Below are 14,459 nucleotides of genomic sequence, written 5' to 3' on the forward strand. Positions count from 1 at the left end.
ATATATACGTCTATGGTATCTTTCTTCCTGCAACAGAAACATTTTCAACAATATCTTTTGAACACTGGTCCTATATCCCCTTCCAAATGTTCTACCATCTGAGGAGCTGCCATTTTATCTCTGCCTCTGCCCCTCTTTCACACATACAGACATGTGTACACATACCATGTTTCAGAGCTGGGCCTTCTGAGTTTTCAGCATTAACTTAAAATATATTCCTCTGTGTGTGGTAACTAGGGCTGCTGTTACACAGACAGATATTATAACTGGGTTTGTTTTTTTAAAAAATCCAAAGCAAAATATGCAAACAAAAACACCAAATGAAGATTTCTGAAATTTCCTTCTGTTTAAAAATAACATTTTTATTAGGTTTTTTTTGTTTTTTTGGTTTTTTTTCTTCTAGGATCTGCTCTACTCTGCCTGCAGCCTTGGTAAGGCACAGCATCGCAGGAAGAGGAACGCGAATTCCTGTGAGACAAGTATCGGTGCAGAGGAGGGGGGAAGACAAGACTTGATAATATAAGGAAGAGCGCAGGTTCCTAAGTAAAGCTGTGAGACAACAAGAGAGAGGCACAGTTGTGTTATTATGCATAGAAGGCCAGAGTTGAGAGTCTGGTTTTCTTGAGGGTGATGTCCTGGCAAATACTCTGGTGTACATGCTGTAGTATAGTGTTCCAGTGCATCCATACATCCATCTATGCTGCAAATGGCACGGGAGTGAGATTTTAATAAAAGAAGAAGAAATGAAACCACCCTGTTGGAGAGCTTTACAATGCTCAGCTGCTCCTGAGGAGTGCTTGGTGTAGCTACAATAGGCAAAACATCCCTCCCATCTAGTCACTGGCACACAGCACAGCAACCCATTTATGTGAACACCTGGTTGATCAGTTTGCCTATGACAGATCTTGGCACACCCTCTCCTCTGGCTGTAAAGCTTTACTGACTTGTGTGTTTTTTCCCTCCACAAACTCTTGTCTGGCATGGGAGGACTTGGAACAGAACAACTCTGGCTCTGGCAACAACAGGAAAGTACATTTTAGATAACCCTTTATGGTGCAAGCTTTGCAGCCATTTAAGGGCTTTTCTGTGGGATTGGAGAGGAAGGGCTGTCCATCATCCAAAGTCTATTGCTATGGGAAGGGTGCCTGTGGCTGCAAAGGTCTCTGGCAAAGGCCACAAGCATCTGAAGGCTGCTCTGAGAAATGGATATGGGCTCACAGTTCCCCACAGGGTGCTGTGCAGAAGTGAGCACTCTTCCAGCGGTCATCCCAGTGCATCATTCATTAAACATAACGCCCTACAGGAAAATCAAGGCTTTGTGTTTTCCATACCCCCTCCTGCATCAGCCCTGACGTCAGTAGGTTGGAACCACGGAAGTGAAATTAAGGCCAGTGCAGTCTAATAGGCGAGTGATAGCAAATGCTAAGAAGTCAAGGTGATGAGAAAATACCTGCCATCTGGAGCTGTCATAAGCATGAATTTACATCTCTCCCCACAAAATAAATAAATCACAGCCTGCAAAACATTACTCTCCCTGGATGCAAAGTCCCACTCCTACCGCTGCCACCGAAAATTTTGGCCTCCCCACTTTCTGTGTGGTCGGTGGCTTCTGCTGAAAGCCCCAGGGTGATGTGCCTGGGCAGGGAGAGGCATCTGCAAGTGCTGCCTGCTCAGGCGTGGTGGCTGGAGCACAGGGAGCTCTGCTGCAGCCGCTCGCTCCAGCCCTGGCTCTGACGGAAAGTTTTCCTCCTGGCTCTGACAGCACTGCAGCCACTTGGGGAAGCACATGACTTCCTTGGGAGACGGTGTTTCTTGTTTGTGTTGCAGGCCTCCAGCAGGCATGGCACCGAGGCAATATTTATATCAGTTTTTGTAACATCATCACAGCAGCTGTAATTTTGGGAACCGAAGTGCTGGCTGGAGGTGGGAGAGAGAGGCACAAAGCACAACACGCCACAGAGAAATGTGGATGCAAGGGGGAAAGAAAAAGAAAAAAAAAGGCAAGAAAATTGGCAACCTGCCTCCTCCCCCAGAAAGCTCATTGTGTTCCCCAGTGCCAGGGGTGCTGCTTGCCCTCCAGATGGTTACCACGGGGCCCATCTGTGCAAAACCAAGTCAATGGCAATTACAGGTCAGGATGTGTGTGATGGGATCAGATCTGTCCCCTCAGGGTGCTTGCACTCCTGGGGGAGCAGGACAGGGGAAGGGGAGCCCTCCAGCCAGGTGGCTTTCTGTGCTACAAGCCAAAGAGTGTTCAGCAGTCTTCTCCTACACTTCAGCTGTGAGAAAGCACAGTGCAACACTTGTGTGCAGGTAACCAGTCTGCCCCCCAAAACTGCTGCAGCCCCATGCTGTGCCTTGGCAGCCAGCCCTAGCAAGCTCCTTATCCCACCTACTGGTGCAGTCATGCTGCTCCCAGGTGCCCAGCTCGGATCTCTGACCCACACTCTGCATGTGTCCTGACCTCTGTGGAACTACCATGCTGTGGCTGGGAAATCCCCAGGGAGGTAGGATAGGAGTCCTGTCTTCCAGATGATTTACTTGCTGCTTCCCATGGGAGGTATTCTCTCCTTTTCTGCCCCCTGGCTTGATTTCAGTGGTGTTTAGCCTTTGGAGGTTTGAGAATTCTCTGGTGCTGTGGGGCTGGAAGTCACAGCTGCCTGAAAGACAGTAGAGTTGTCTTCACTGTGTCTCCTTGTTTCTTCATCTGCCCTGCAGATGCAGAGGCGAGTGAGTGCCCTTGATGAGTGCCATGTGTGCAAGAGGGGCTCTCCACTGCCCATGCATGTTCTCAGTAGGTGGTTTCTACCTCTACTGCCAAACAGGAGCAGCTGGCAGAACACAGGCTTGAATTCTTCCCTGTGCATTGCTTTTTGTCCATGTAACTCCACTGGCCTCTTGAGTTGTGTCTGACAGAGGAGGTGTCACAGTGTCTCCCGTTGCCTTAAAGCTTGATGAAACTGAAGAAAGTCAACATGAAGCTAAAAAGCTCCCACAAGGTGCAGCCCCAGACCTGTCAAGTGATGCACATTTCAGCATGGGCAAGAGCTGAAGGTCATTTGACCCAAATATAGCTGTGTGGTGCAAAACACCTTCATTGTCCTGGACAGCACAAGGTCTCTAGAAAAAGCTGGACTGCCAATGAACTCTCCAGTTCATGTGTCCTGCAGCCCTCTGAAAGGACTGCTGTGAGGACCTAGCAGGGATACCATCACTGTGTCTGCCTGGGAGGACTCCTGAAAACCAGCACCTGAAGCTGCATCACAGGCTCCCTGAGGCAGAGACACCACCAAAGTCTGGCAAGGGGGTAAGCATGGCTTCTTAGACTGTGTGCCTCAGAAAATCCCCTCCAGTCTCCCATTTCATATGCTCTTGTGCCATAAGTACTCCTTCTTGGTCTCAAAAAGAACTGAAACTTCAATGGCCAAGTTGTTTCCTTAGCACAAACACCCTGAAATGCTCCTGGTGAGCAGAGCTGGGGTAAGAAAGGCTGGGAGGGGAGGGAGGAAGAAAAGACATACCAGCTGTGGTGGCAGATCATCCGAGGTGGCGCTGGGAGGGCTTGGCAACCCTTTCAGCATTGTCCTATTGCAACAGGAAGGAGGAGGATATACAGAGATTATTTAAAAGCCCCCAACATTTTCCCTGCTTCTATTGCACTGCAGAAATTCTGCAAGGCAGAAGGGAAAAAAAAAGACTATCTGAAAAGAAGGTACCCTTGATAACTGAAAAAAACTTCCTTTTAGAGCTTACTTCTATTAAATAATTGCTACGTTTTAAATTGCTGTTTTCAGGGGCTTTGGGAAGAAGTTTTCTTCTCAGTCATTAATATTTTCTTAGAAGGGCTGCATGGTTTTTTCACTGCTACATGCTTACACTGAAATAGATGTGAAAGCAGTTTTCAGTAGCTCAAAAAGAAGTCTCTGATCAGCCTACATCTAAGATTTCCCTTAAGGACATTAGTGGGAAAGAAATAAGTGGATAAGTGCTTTTTTCTTTTCCTTTTTTCCCCTTTACTCCCTTCTCTCTTCCCCCCTCCCCCTCTTTTTCTCAAAAGTGGATTGTCTGGGTGCAGGAGTTAGCTCTGTAGATATTGGGTGTTTGTGTGCATAGGGACAAAAATACAGTTCTCCACTTATCCACAGGCTGTTGCAGGCTGTAATATTTGGCTTGATTGCAGTATGACTTATAATGTCATTTTTATTAGGGAGAGGTAGTGTGTGATGCACTTTCTGAAAATATAATTTGCTATTTTGGATTCAATGATGCTTTTATGGAGGAATGAGAGAGTGAAAGATTTTCCAGTTCTTTTACCTGAAACTTCCTAATGTTTTTAGTGCCCTGCTTCTCCTAGACAAATACTTCTGTGTTAGACTTCCCTCTCCTTCTCCCGCCCCCTCCTTCTTCTCTTATTCATGTGTTTTGATGAACACAAAATGCCTTCCAATCCTTAGAGAGCTGTACTTATCATTAGACTGATGTTTTCTGCCTCTCAGGTTTTATTTATGTAAGTTTAAAAATGTGTAAAAAACTGGCACCCCACATTGCTTTTGGCTTCTCCCATCTTGCACGTGCCATGCTAGCTCATGTTTGCTTTTTCCTTTTTTGCTTTTTTCTCTCTTTCATGCTATTACAACTTTTTTTAGCAGAGGATGTCTGAAACAACGAGCACCAACGAGGAGAATAAACTTCCTTTGAATGGGAGAAGAGCCATCCCACCAAACTACTCCAATGATGAAGAAAATGAGGTTCCTGAGATGCAAGCTTTTGGAGTGATACCCAGAGGATTTAATCCCAGAGGTACAGTGTACAATTAAGCTGTAAATCTATTTTTACAACTTCCATACTCTTAGCACAGGTCTGTGAACTAAACCCAAACCACTTTTTCCTTACATAGTTCCAATTCAGACAGTTTTTCTTGCTGTTCATAGGAAAACTTACTGAAACCACCTGTATGTATGGAAGTGTTGGCATGGGTTATGGGTATGGAAAGTGAGGAGTAAAGAAGCTGGGTGATCACTTATCAGCTTGAACTGTGGGACTGGTTAAAAAAAGGCAAGAATGGGTTTTTTCCAGTTCGATCACAATCACAGAATCACTTAAGAACCTACTGGCTTCAGGCATGTCTGTGGCAGCATTGGAGTGTAGGGCCAGAAGGACTCTGTTCTCTTAATGACCTGTTTCATTTATATGGCCTTAATTTGCCTGTGAAGCTGCTGAAAATTGTTGTCTGGCAGGGAAAACTTTTGCTATATATGTTCAGTTCAGTCACAAAAAATAACATGAGACTAAAAGATGTACCCATATGATTTTTTATTCTCCTGTGAAGAATGTTTCAATCTTTTGGCTGGGGAAACAAAACAATATCATGATAGAGAATAGACAAATCAAAGTATGTTCCCAGTGTTGGCTCTTTGGAGTCAACCAGAAATAAAAAATATGCAAGATCTGTTTTAAAAGAAAACAGGATTAAATTCTGAATGTCTCATTAATGAAATTATGTTAAATTTTTTGCCTATTTGAATTGAACAGCAGAAGTTGTTGAATGTGGCATCTCAGGGTAGCTGGATGTAATGCTACTTAATGCTCAGAGGGGACTTTTCATCCAGGGTTGAAGGAGTGCTTAATAAATGTGGACAAGAATTAATTACTGAATTTCACACATTGGGAAACAGGCAAAGAGATTTTAAGTGACAAGTAGCAAAGCATTATTTCTGTAATCCTAATCATGTGCCTTAACCACACTCCCCTCCCCACACACCCCTCCCTACCCCCATCTTAATACACACACATTTCCTTTCGAAGCATTTATTTTTAAAAAAATGCCTGAGCATACCAACTGGCATGTTAAGACTGCAGAAATTTTGCTTGAACCTAATTCTGACAACACTGTAGCTCTGGGGCAACTGTGTGTGTTTAAATTGTCAAACGCAATGCAGTGCAGGTCCCAGCTAGACACAGTTTCAAACCCAACCCTCTCACAGAAACTGGAGATGTATTACTGTGGGATACCTTAGAAGGAATGCAGCCTGTAGCTAAAGCCCACCAGTACCAAGAGAAAGATTCCTGTTGCTTTTTGATGTGCTTCACATCAGGCTCTGAATGAAGTGTGGTGCCTGTGGGCGGCAGCCTCCTGCTTTTCAGAAACGCAGTGGAAACTTAGGAATGCTGGGTCAGGTGAGTTGAGGCTGGAGCCCAACATGTCCTTAAGGTGATGCTCTTGTTGAGAAGAATATCCCTTGTCCAAAGCAAGAGTTTGTGGCCATTGGGTAAACCTGGCTATGGGACTGGTATGGCTGAAAAATAAATCTGTGCATTACAGCAGAACTCTTTGTACAGCTGCATCACCTCTGCTGTGCAATTCTCTCCAATGCCTGTAGCCAAAATACACAAGGGGTGACCTGAGGGGTCCCTGAAGGGACTGCAGCAGTGTTTCTGTTTTGGTGCACATCAGCTGTGATCTAAGCCTGTGGCACCAGCTGATACAAGCGTGGTCTCTGGACATACTGCTTGGGGCAGGGTGCTTAAGTCACCTGTCACAGCATGTTAAAGGTTTCTTGCCCCATGGAGCTTGACCTGACATTCAGGAGCTGGGCTTGCCCCAGAGCACTCTCAGTGTTGTGCTTGGGGGATAAAATGGTTGTCCATGGGCAGAGCAGGAGCAGCACAGTGCAATGAGGCCCTAGAGCTGGGAGCACATCCTGGCAGAGAGCTGCTTGTGACACCTTCCCCTTCTCCACACCCCTACACTTCTGGGCTGTCCAGATTTTTCTGTGGTGGTTTCCAGATTTCATTGTCATAACACACTGAAAAAAAAGCATGCAAATGCTTTTATCTCTGCTGTTACAATGGAGGTGTTTTCTAGCCTTTGGACACCTGATATAAACATCTAAACACCTGTGTCTTCACCTGTGTCAGATTGTAGTCAACACAGAGCCATCCGGTGAGTGGAGGTGAGGGCACAGGCTGTCCGGAGAGTCAATGGATGTCAGTTCCATGGTGATCTGTATCCTTCTCTCAGCTCCACTGGCTGCAGCAACCAGCCATCAGCTGCCCGTAATAACTTGTTACATACCAGGCTCACATCATTTATATGCCTAAATTTAACAGAATTCTGCCCTTGATCTGTGCAGTGTAGGAGTCTACAGCTGAGCTAGTCACCCTCGTTTCCCTTGACAGCCAACAGAGAGAAACAGGCATTTTTAGGGTGTGATTCACTTGACCTATTTTAGCTACTACTCTCGGATGAGGTAAGACCCTGTGCTTGCCTCGCTCTCTGCTGACACCCACTTCGGCTGCGCTGAATCGCAGCCGGGGCGAGCGCGGCGCCGGCTGCGTCCCCAGCGCGGTCAGTGCGCTGCCTGCTGCTGGAGCTGCGGCAGGAGATGCTCACGATGGGGACGGAGCCCTTCTTCAGCAGGAAGCCCGTGGCTCCGGGAACGTCCCTGTGCTCGTCCCGGCCAGCTCATCTCACCACAGTGTGTCGTGAGTGGGCTGGGTGGGAGGACGCAGCCCTGTCATCCCGCTCACCCTTGCAGAGTCCGGTGAGTCGCCAGGCGTTTGTGCTTTCCCTGCTAGCAGAGTGATGGGCACTTCCTTTGGAAATTCACGCCATTTTTTGTAGTAATTCAAAGTCCTTCCTCTCTGGTTGTTTGAGGAAACCCGATGTTTGGAGGCTATTCTTTTTATTTGAAAAACTGCTCAACTTTGTGTTCATTTATTGCCCTGCAAGCTTAACATTACACAGGCTTTAAGAAGGCATCACACTGTTGCCTCTCATGCAGCAAACTGAACAATAGACCAGGCTACAAGCAAACCCTCAAGTGTACCTGACTTCAAAGGAGGTCTCGACTTGCCACCTGTCCTTCACAGCTGAGCATCGCCTGGAGCTTTCCTTTGGATCACACCCTGGTGCTGGTCCTAGCACATCCCATTACCCTGCTCATGTTTTGCTCTTTGTAATTACCATTACTGTAATTAGCACAGGCTCAACCATGGGTTGTCTTCATCTGGCAAGCTGCACATACATTTTAACACTGTCTAAAAACAAAATGTGTTTTTTGCAGATGTGGATGGCTGTGTTCTGACAGGAGCTGTGTAAAGTCCTGTGATAAAATGAAGCAAATACTGAACTGAAAGCCCAGGGTGGCTTAACTTTGCAGTTTCTTGAAGGGGCTAACATGCAGGGGAAGGGTGGGGTCACTATTGCCCCCATCTCCTGTTTTATTGCAAAACACCAGATGAAAACAAAACGAACCCTCAGCTCTGTTTTTGTGCCTCCTTGGAATGAGGGAGAAGCTGAGACAGTTTCTTATTGATATTCACAGAACCCCAAAATATACAGCTTTTAAATGTAGTGCTTTTGGCCCACAGGGGTTAGAAAGATATAAGGAGAGAGATTCTCCCCTGTCCCTACTTTACCCCTGTACAGAAAATTCTTGCCTCATGTAATTCAATTGTGAGTTTTGTCAGCATTTTTGAAAGAGCACTGCTAAGTTTTGCAAGGAAGGAGGTGAAGACATGCCCTACTTCACAGAGGGGCAATGGGAACGACTTCTGGGCAAAAATGTTTCATACAGACATCTCTGTAATCTCAGCCAGTGCTAAAATCAGCATGGATTTTTACAAAAGTTACTCCAGAAGCCTGGTGAATTGAGCAGAGAATAACAATAACATTATCATGGGACTCTAAACCTCACTCAGGATTGAACAGAGTATTCTAGCCTTTTTGCAGGTTAGGGTTAGCAGGAGGCAGATGGTTTTGGGTTCAGTTATGCAGGGCTTTTCCATTAATGGTTCCTTATCATGCTGTGTCCTCAGGCATATTACTTTCCTTCTGTTTCTTAAAGGACATGGATAGGGATCTGAGGGATGATGCAAGCAGGATTGGGACCTATTCCCATTGCCATTATTCCCCCGTCTCTTATTAGCTGTTGCCCAGAGCCCAGGCTGGAGCTGGAGAAGGACCTTGCTTCCTATCCAGGGAGGCTGCTGCCTGCAGGGCTCTGCTGCCTGTCCAGAACTGGCAAATCAAACAATTGTGCTGAGCTTCTGTGAAAGGGGCCACATTCAGCCTTCAGACTTGAATGTCCAACTCAGTTACTGAGCACATCATTCTTGCCCTCAGTGTGCTTAGTAGAAAGCCAAATTAGCCACCATCAGAAATACACACAGCTCCACCAGCTGCTGTAAATGTGCAGTTCTTTTTGCCAGAGCATGAGTTTGGCTCTGCCACTCGCAGTATAAAATGCAGGAATTAGCTTGTTTCTAACTGTCAGCACCTGGAAAGACAAGCTGAGAGCTGCAAGTCTGGCTTTACTCTGCTGTCTCTCTCCTGGTGGTGAGTTGTAATGGTCCTGCTCCTCCTGGCAGAGGTTTCATGATTATGTCCCTAGCATGCAGGTGAAAGAGCAATGTCCAGTTCATTTTCATGTGGTTTCTCATCGTGTGAGAAGACTCCAATTGTGCAGATTTGTGGTGTGGTACAGTCATGTAGCTTATGGTGACTGTGAGTGCCTGTGGCTATCCCAGTGACACCCCACACTGGTCATTTGCTGAACAAACTACTTATAGCTTGCTATAATACTTCATACAGCCTGAATCTGAAGGGAGTAAAGCTTTGTCTGTGTGTGTTATAGATATGTACTGCTGCTTGCCTGTAACTATGCTGTAATTATATGCTGTAATGTTATATTTAGTTTTCATAAGGAGACACTAATAGCAGTGGAGGTGTACTGAGAAGCTGAGACAAGACACATGCAGTACACCCAAACCTTATCTAATACAGGCAATCCAAGCTCTCAGCTGAACGCAAAATCAGGCTTTTCAGCTCTCAGCACTGGTAGCATTTTGCAAACAACATATTTAAGTGTCCCAAAGCCCCTTTGAATTTGAATTTTACAAATGGGGGACTACAAGAATTGGGGCATGAAGCCTCAGCCGTCCAAGTCCCACTGATTGCTCTGGTAAACTTGTGACAGCAAGGCCCAGACTTGCAGAAAACCAATGCCAATGGAAAGATGGGTCCAGACTCTCCTTGGGGTCATTCACCTTCCAACACCTAGCAACCTGCTCTTTCTGTGGTTGCTCTCACCATGCACTAGAAGCCTTTTGGCCTCTGTGAAAATGGCAGGTGGACAGAGAAGTGTCTGCCTATAAGCCTCTTCTCAGCCAGAAGCATGTAAATCCAGACAGATCCACCATGTTCCTGTTGCACGGTGTTCCTTCCCTGGAGAAGGGGAGGACGAGGCCTCTAACAACATTGATACCAATATTGACATTTCAGCACACTGACTCCTTCCCCCTGTGCTCATTTACGTGTCTCTGCAGATTACCTGCGTGTTGTGGATATTTATATGTTCAAGGAGCCTCAGGAGATCAACAAGCAGGAGCACCACACTGACAAGTACTACAACCCCAAGCTGATTGTGCGTCGGGGACAGGCTTTCCAAATCCAGATTGACTTCAACCGACCCTACCAGCCACAGTCAGACCAATTCTGGCTGGAGTTTTTGATGGGTAAGTGCCTGGCAAAGGCTGTGTCTTATCAGCAAAGCAATAGTCTCTCATAAACAGGAAAACAGCAGAAATTCATGGCTGGGTCTTTTCCTGTTATGATTGATAAACCATAAAAATAGGCTTAGCCATAGGCAAGGAAGTGTTTTTCTAAACAGGGTTTCAATCCTTTCTTGAGAAAACCAGCAAAATTTCATGTGAGAGAAAAGGAGCAAAATCTGGGAGTTTCTGTTTCGTAAGCTGTATTTTTTTGAACTTTCAAAATTATGTCTGGTTAGTGCTGTATGGCAATGCTGAAAGGTAGGTGGAACAGGAAACCTCTTTTGTCAGTGTTTAGGAGATGTAGGGAAGAGAGTCTGTTGTTTGAAGCAGGAGAGATGACTGTATGAATTGAGATAGCAAAACATTGATTGCATAAACAGGGGAAGTTACACTGGGCGGAAGAATCTTGCAACTTTTCAGCCTGCATTTACAAACAACTCAGTAACAAGAGACAGAGTTCAGTGACTGTGATTTTGCACCAGAAACAGAATCATAGAATCACTAAGGTTATAAAAGACCTCTAAGATCATTGAGTCTACATGTTAGCCCAGCACTGCCATGTTTACCACCAAACTATGTACCTAAGCAGGGGTGGTTATTCCACCACTTCCCTGGGCAGTCTGTTCCAATGCATGGCTACCCCTTCAGTGAAGAGATTTTTCCCAATATCCAATCTAAACCTCCCCTGCTACAACTTGAGACTATTCCTCTTGTTGTATTGCTTGTCACCTGTGAGAAGGGACCAGCTCCCTCCTTGCTACATTTTCAGGCAGTGTAGAGAGTGATAAGGTCTCCTCTGGGCCTCCTTTTCTGCAGGCTAAACACCCCCAGCTCCCTCAGCCACTCCTCATTGGGCTTGTGCTCCAGATCCTTCCCCAGCTCTGTTGCTCTTCTACTGGACATGCTCCAGCACCTCAATGTCCTTGTTGCAGTGAGTGTTCCAGAACTGAGCACAGGATTTGAGGTGTGGCTCCACCAGTGCTGAGACACTTACTCAGGATGATATCAGAGACTTTCTTAATTTATTGCTGAAAGAGAGAGAGAGCTATTTTCCTCTCACTGAGAAGTCTTCATCAGTGACCCAGGTCCTAAGGTTCCTGTTGACTCATTGAAGGCATGGAACTAGAGAAAGGCAGGACCTCACTAGAAAAGGAGAAAAGGTAAAGGATTTCCTGCTATGCTCCAAGATGGCTCCACCAAATTCTGGTCCCTACGACACAACTCTGGGTAACACCCAGCTTCATCTAGATTGTTCTGGGGGTTTTTGTGCTAAGACATCAATGGTGCCCTTATAAAGTCTTTAAAGTAGGTTATAATTGATGTTTTAATTTACTTTCCTGTGAGATGCAGATCTGAAATTTGTAATGCTGAGTCTTTTCCATCACTGAATTATGATGATGTGACCATTTATTAGATTTGTTGCCTTCTCAAGCTAGATGGGCGTTTATCTCTTAAACATATGTGCAGTGAAAATGTTACTGGCTGAACATTTTTTTTTCCATGGCTCTCTTCTTTCTAATTTAAATTAGGGTTGGGAGGCATGTTATGACAGTCCAGTGAATGATTGGCTGAACAGCCACAAGTGCCTTTAAAAATTTAATATGCATAAATATCATTAGTTCTTTTGGGATTTAATTAAATTCAAGATTGTTCCCTTAATCTTTATATGTTTAAAACAAACAGCTGTATCAGGAAGACGTGGAAAATGGAACATTTGTTTTTTATTGCACTCTGTGCAGCTTGCATTTGTTTTAATCAGATATTCTATATTGGAAGAAGAAAATTAACACTTCTTTTGACATTGCACAGTCCACTTAAGAGAACACATTCACTTATTTTTCTGTTGCTCTTTCCTAACACATCCATCCATGGTTTGTAACTTGAATCCCTAAGTATGGATAAAAATACTCTCATCTTCAGCCATTGTAGGAATGGGGTTAATAGAGCCTGAGCCAGGGGATAAACACAGCTCTGAATGATTCCTTTGGAGCTAGCCCTGAGTGTGTAGTGGAATTCCCCTCCCTCTTCTTCACTGTTGCTGTCCTTCCTGTGACATGGGGTGGGTGTCCATGCGTGGTGGCTGACAACTGGCTGCAGATACCAGATAGGGTTCAACGCTATTGCCCTCCCATTTTTTCTTTGCTTCTGTGAGCACCACTGCCCTCATGTTGCAAGGACTTTAACTCACAGAGATTCAACTGGGAGGTGTTTAAGCTCATCTTCTGGGAACTAGTCAACACTCAGCACTCTGCAAATGTTTCCCTTTGTGAACATGGGGTGAAAATGCAGTATATTTGTTCTCAGAGGCTAGCAACAGGAAGCGAAACAAACACAGTCCACAGCAGAGAAGGAAAATTCAGAAATTATATGCCTGACTCTTGCCATTTCTCCTTTTAGTATCAAGTCCAATTTTAATGCTGAGAAGAGAAAGGAAATTTCTCTTACTTAGGAAAGACAACTGGCTGCTGAATGTCTCAGTGCTGTGCTCTCAAACCTTTTGTCAGAGGGAGCTGTGGCCATTTTCATCCAGTTTTCTTTGGTTTATCTTCCTGAAGAGCTGGCTCTCACCTCTTGTACTGCCTGAACAGCAGAATACAGACAAAAAGCTCTTGCCCAGGCTCCCTGTGAGCAAGGGAGAGAGGCAGGCACCTCCAAGCAGAGTTTAACCCTGCTGTCTTAAAGTGGGATGAACTCTCTTCTGGATTTTTTTTCTTCCTCTCTTGACTCTCTCTCACAGACCAGACTCTGGCTTTAAGAACACCAAAGGCAGGGAAGCTGAATCCTGCCCTTTGGTACTGTCAGGCAGAAGCTATCCCTAGGGAGTGGTTCAGAAAACAGCCCTGCAGCAGAGGCAGCTTGAGCTCACAGAAACTTTTTGTTCTGAAAGGATTATACTTCCTAGGAATGTGCTGAGCTTGGGAGATTAAAGTGATGGACACACAGAAATATTGGCAGGCTGTTGTAAGATGACCTTTGCAAGGAGCACTCTGTGTGCCTGAATAGAAGATTTCAAATGGTGCAGCAGAACTGTTGAATAGAATAACCTCGATTGGAGAGGCCTCTGGAGGTCTCATCTCTAACAGGTCAAAGCAGGTCCAGCTTCTCCAACATCTCTGGATCTTTCCCTATGAGCAGGTTTTGAGTATCTCCAAGAGTGTGGATGTTTCCCCAAACAATGTGGACCAGGCTGTCCTGAACTGCAGAATATTTTGAGTGGTTCAAGGTTCTATTCTCGTAAGGGATGGCTGGCCTTGATTCCCAGGGAATTCAATTGGATGTGGGAAAACTTGAAGTCTCCTTTTGCAGGGCTGTGTCTACAGTGGAGGCTGTTTGTACAACAGTGCCTGCAAAGCTATTCAGAAGTTATTAGTTCTCAGCTCTGAGAAAGTTCCCCAAGTTGACATTAATCCATCACAGAATTTTTATCCATTAAAGACTAATTTTGATCCTGAAAAATGTGACAATTGTAATGGATTAGTCCTGTGGGTGTGCACAGAACTATTCTATTTCCGTTATTCCCTAAAATTTACTTTCCTTTCTCTTTTTATTTTTTTCCACTCCTATTTTTTCTTCTTTTGCATCATTAAAAAGATGATTAATGAAGCAAGTAAAGCAAGTAGAGACTTCTTAATCCTTCTAATTGATAATGAATCAAGGGTACCTGGAACAAATGCTTTTTCTGTCATGTGAAACAAGATCTGAAACACTCAGAGAACAATCTTTAGTTACAATCCTTCTTAATCCACATCCATTTAAATGCCATTTTCACAGAATTCAGGGGTTAAATTGTATAAATAAATATATATATTTGTGTGTGTAAATATACATATTTTTGTTTATATATATATATATATATATATATATATATATATATATATATGAATATATAAATACTTCACCCC

At 44.7% G+C, this 14,459-nt stretch overlaps 1 protein-coding gene across 3 annotated transcripts in view; it reads left to right on the forward strand.

Annotated features, from left to right (window-relative positions):
* Positions 1-3,567: 3,567 nt before the first annotated feature.
* The window catches only part of F13A1 (coagulation factor XIII A chain), a 59,293-nt gene continuing 48,401 nt past the window's right edge, over positions 3,568-14,459 (forward strand). The window contains exons 1-3 of one of the 3 annotated variants that reach the window (XM_059470239.1): positions 3,568-3,712; positions 4,647-4,800; positions 10,330-10,518. In XM_059470239.1, the coding sequence (XP_059326222.1) occupies positions 4,653-4,800; positions 10,330-10,518 (337 nt within the window). In that variant the 5' untranslated portion in view covers positions 3,568-3,712; positions 4,647-4,652. Of the gene's footprint in view, positions 3,713-4,490; positions 4,508-4,646; positions 4,801-10,329; positions 10,519-14,459 lie in introns of those variants that run through there. The other 2 variants (XM_059470231.1, XM_059470221.1) reach the window with 2 other exon arrangements.

This window comes from Ammospiza nelsoni, chromosome 1 (genome assembly GCF_027579445.1).
Source record: "Ammospiza nelsoni isolate bAmmNel1 chromosome 1, bAmmNel1.pri, whole genome shotgun sequence".
NCBI classification, from domain to species: Eukaryota; Metazoa; Chordata; class Aves; order Passeriformes; family Passerellidae; genus Ammospiza; species Ammospiza nelsoni.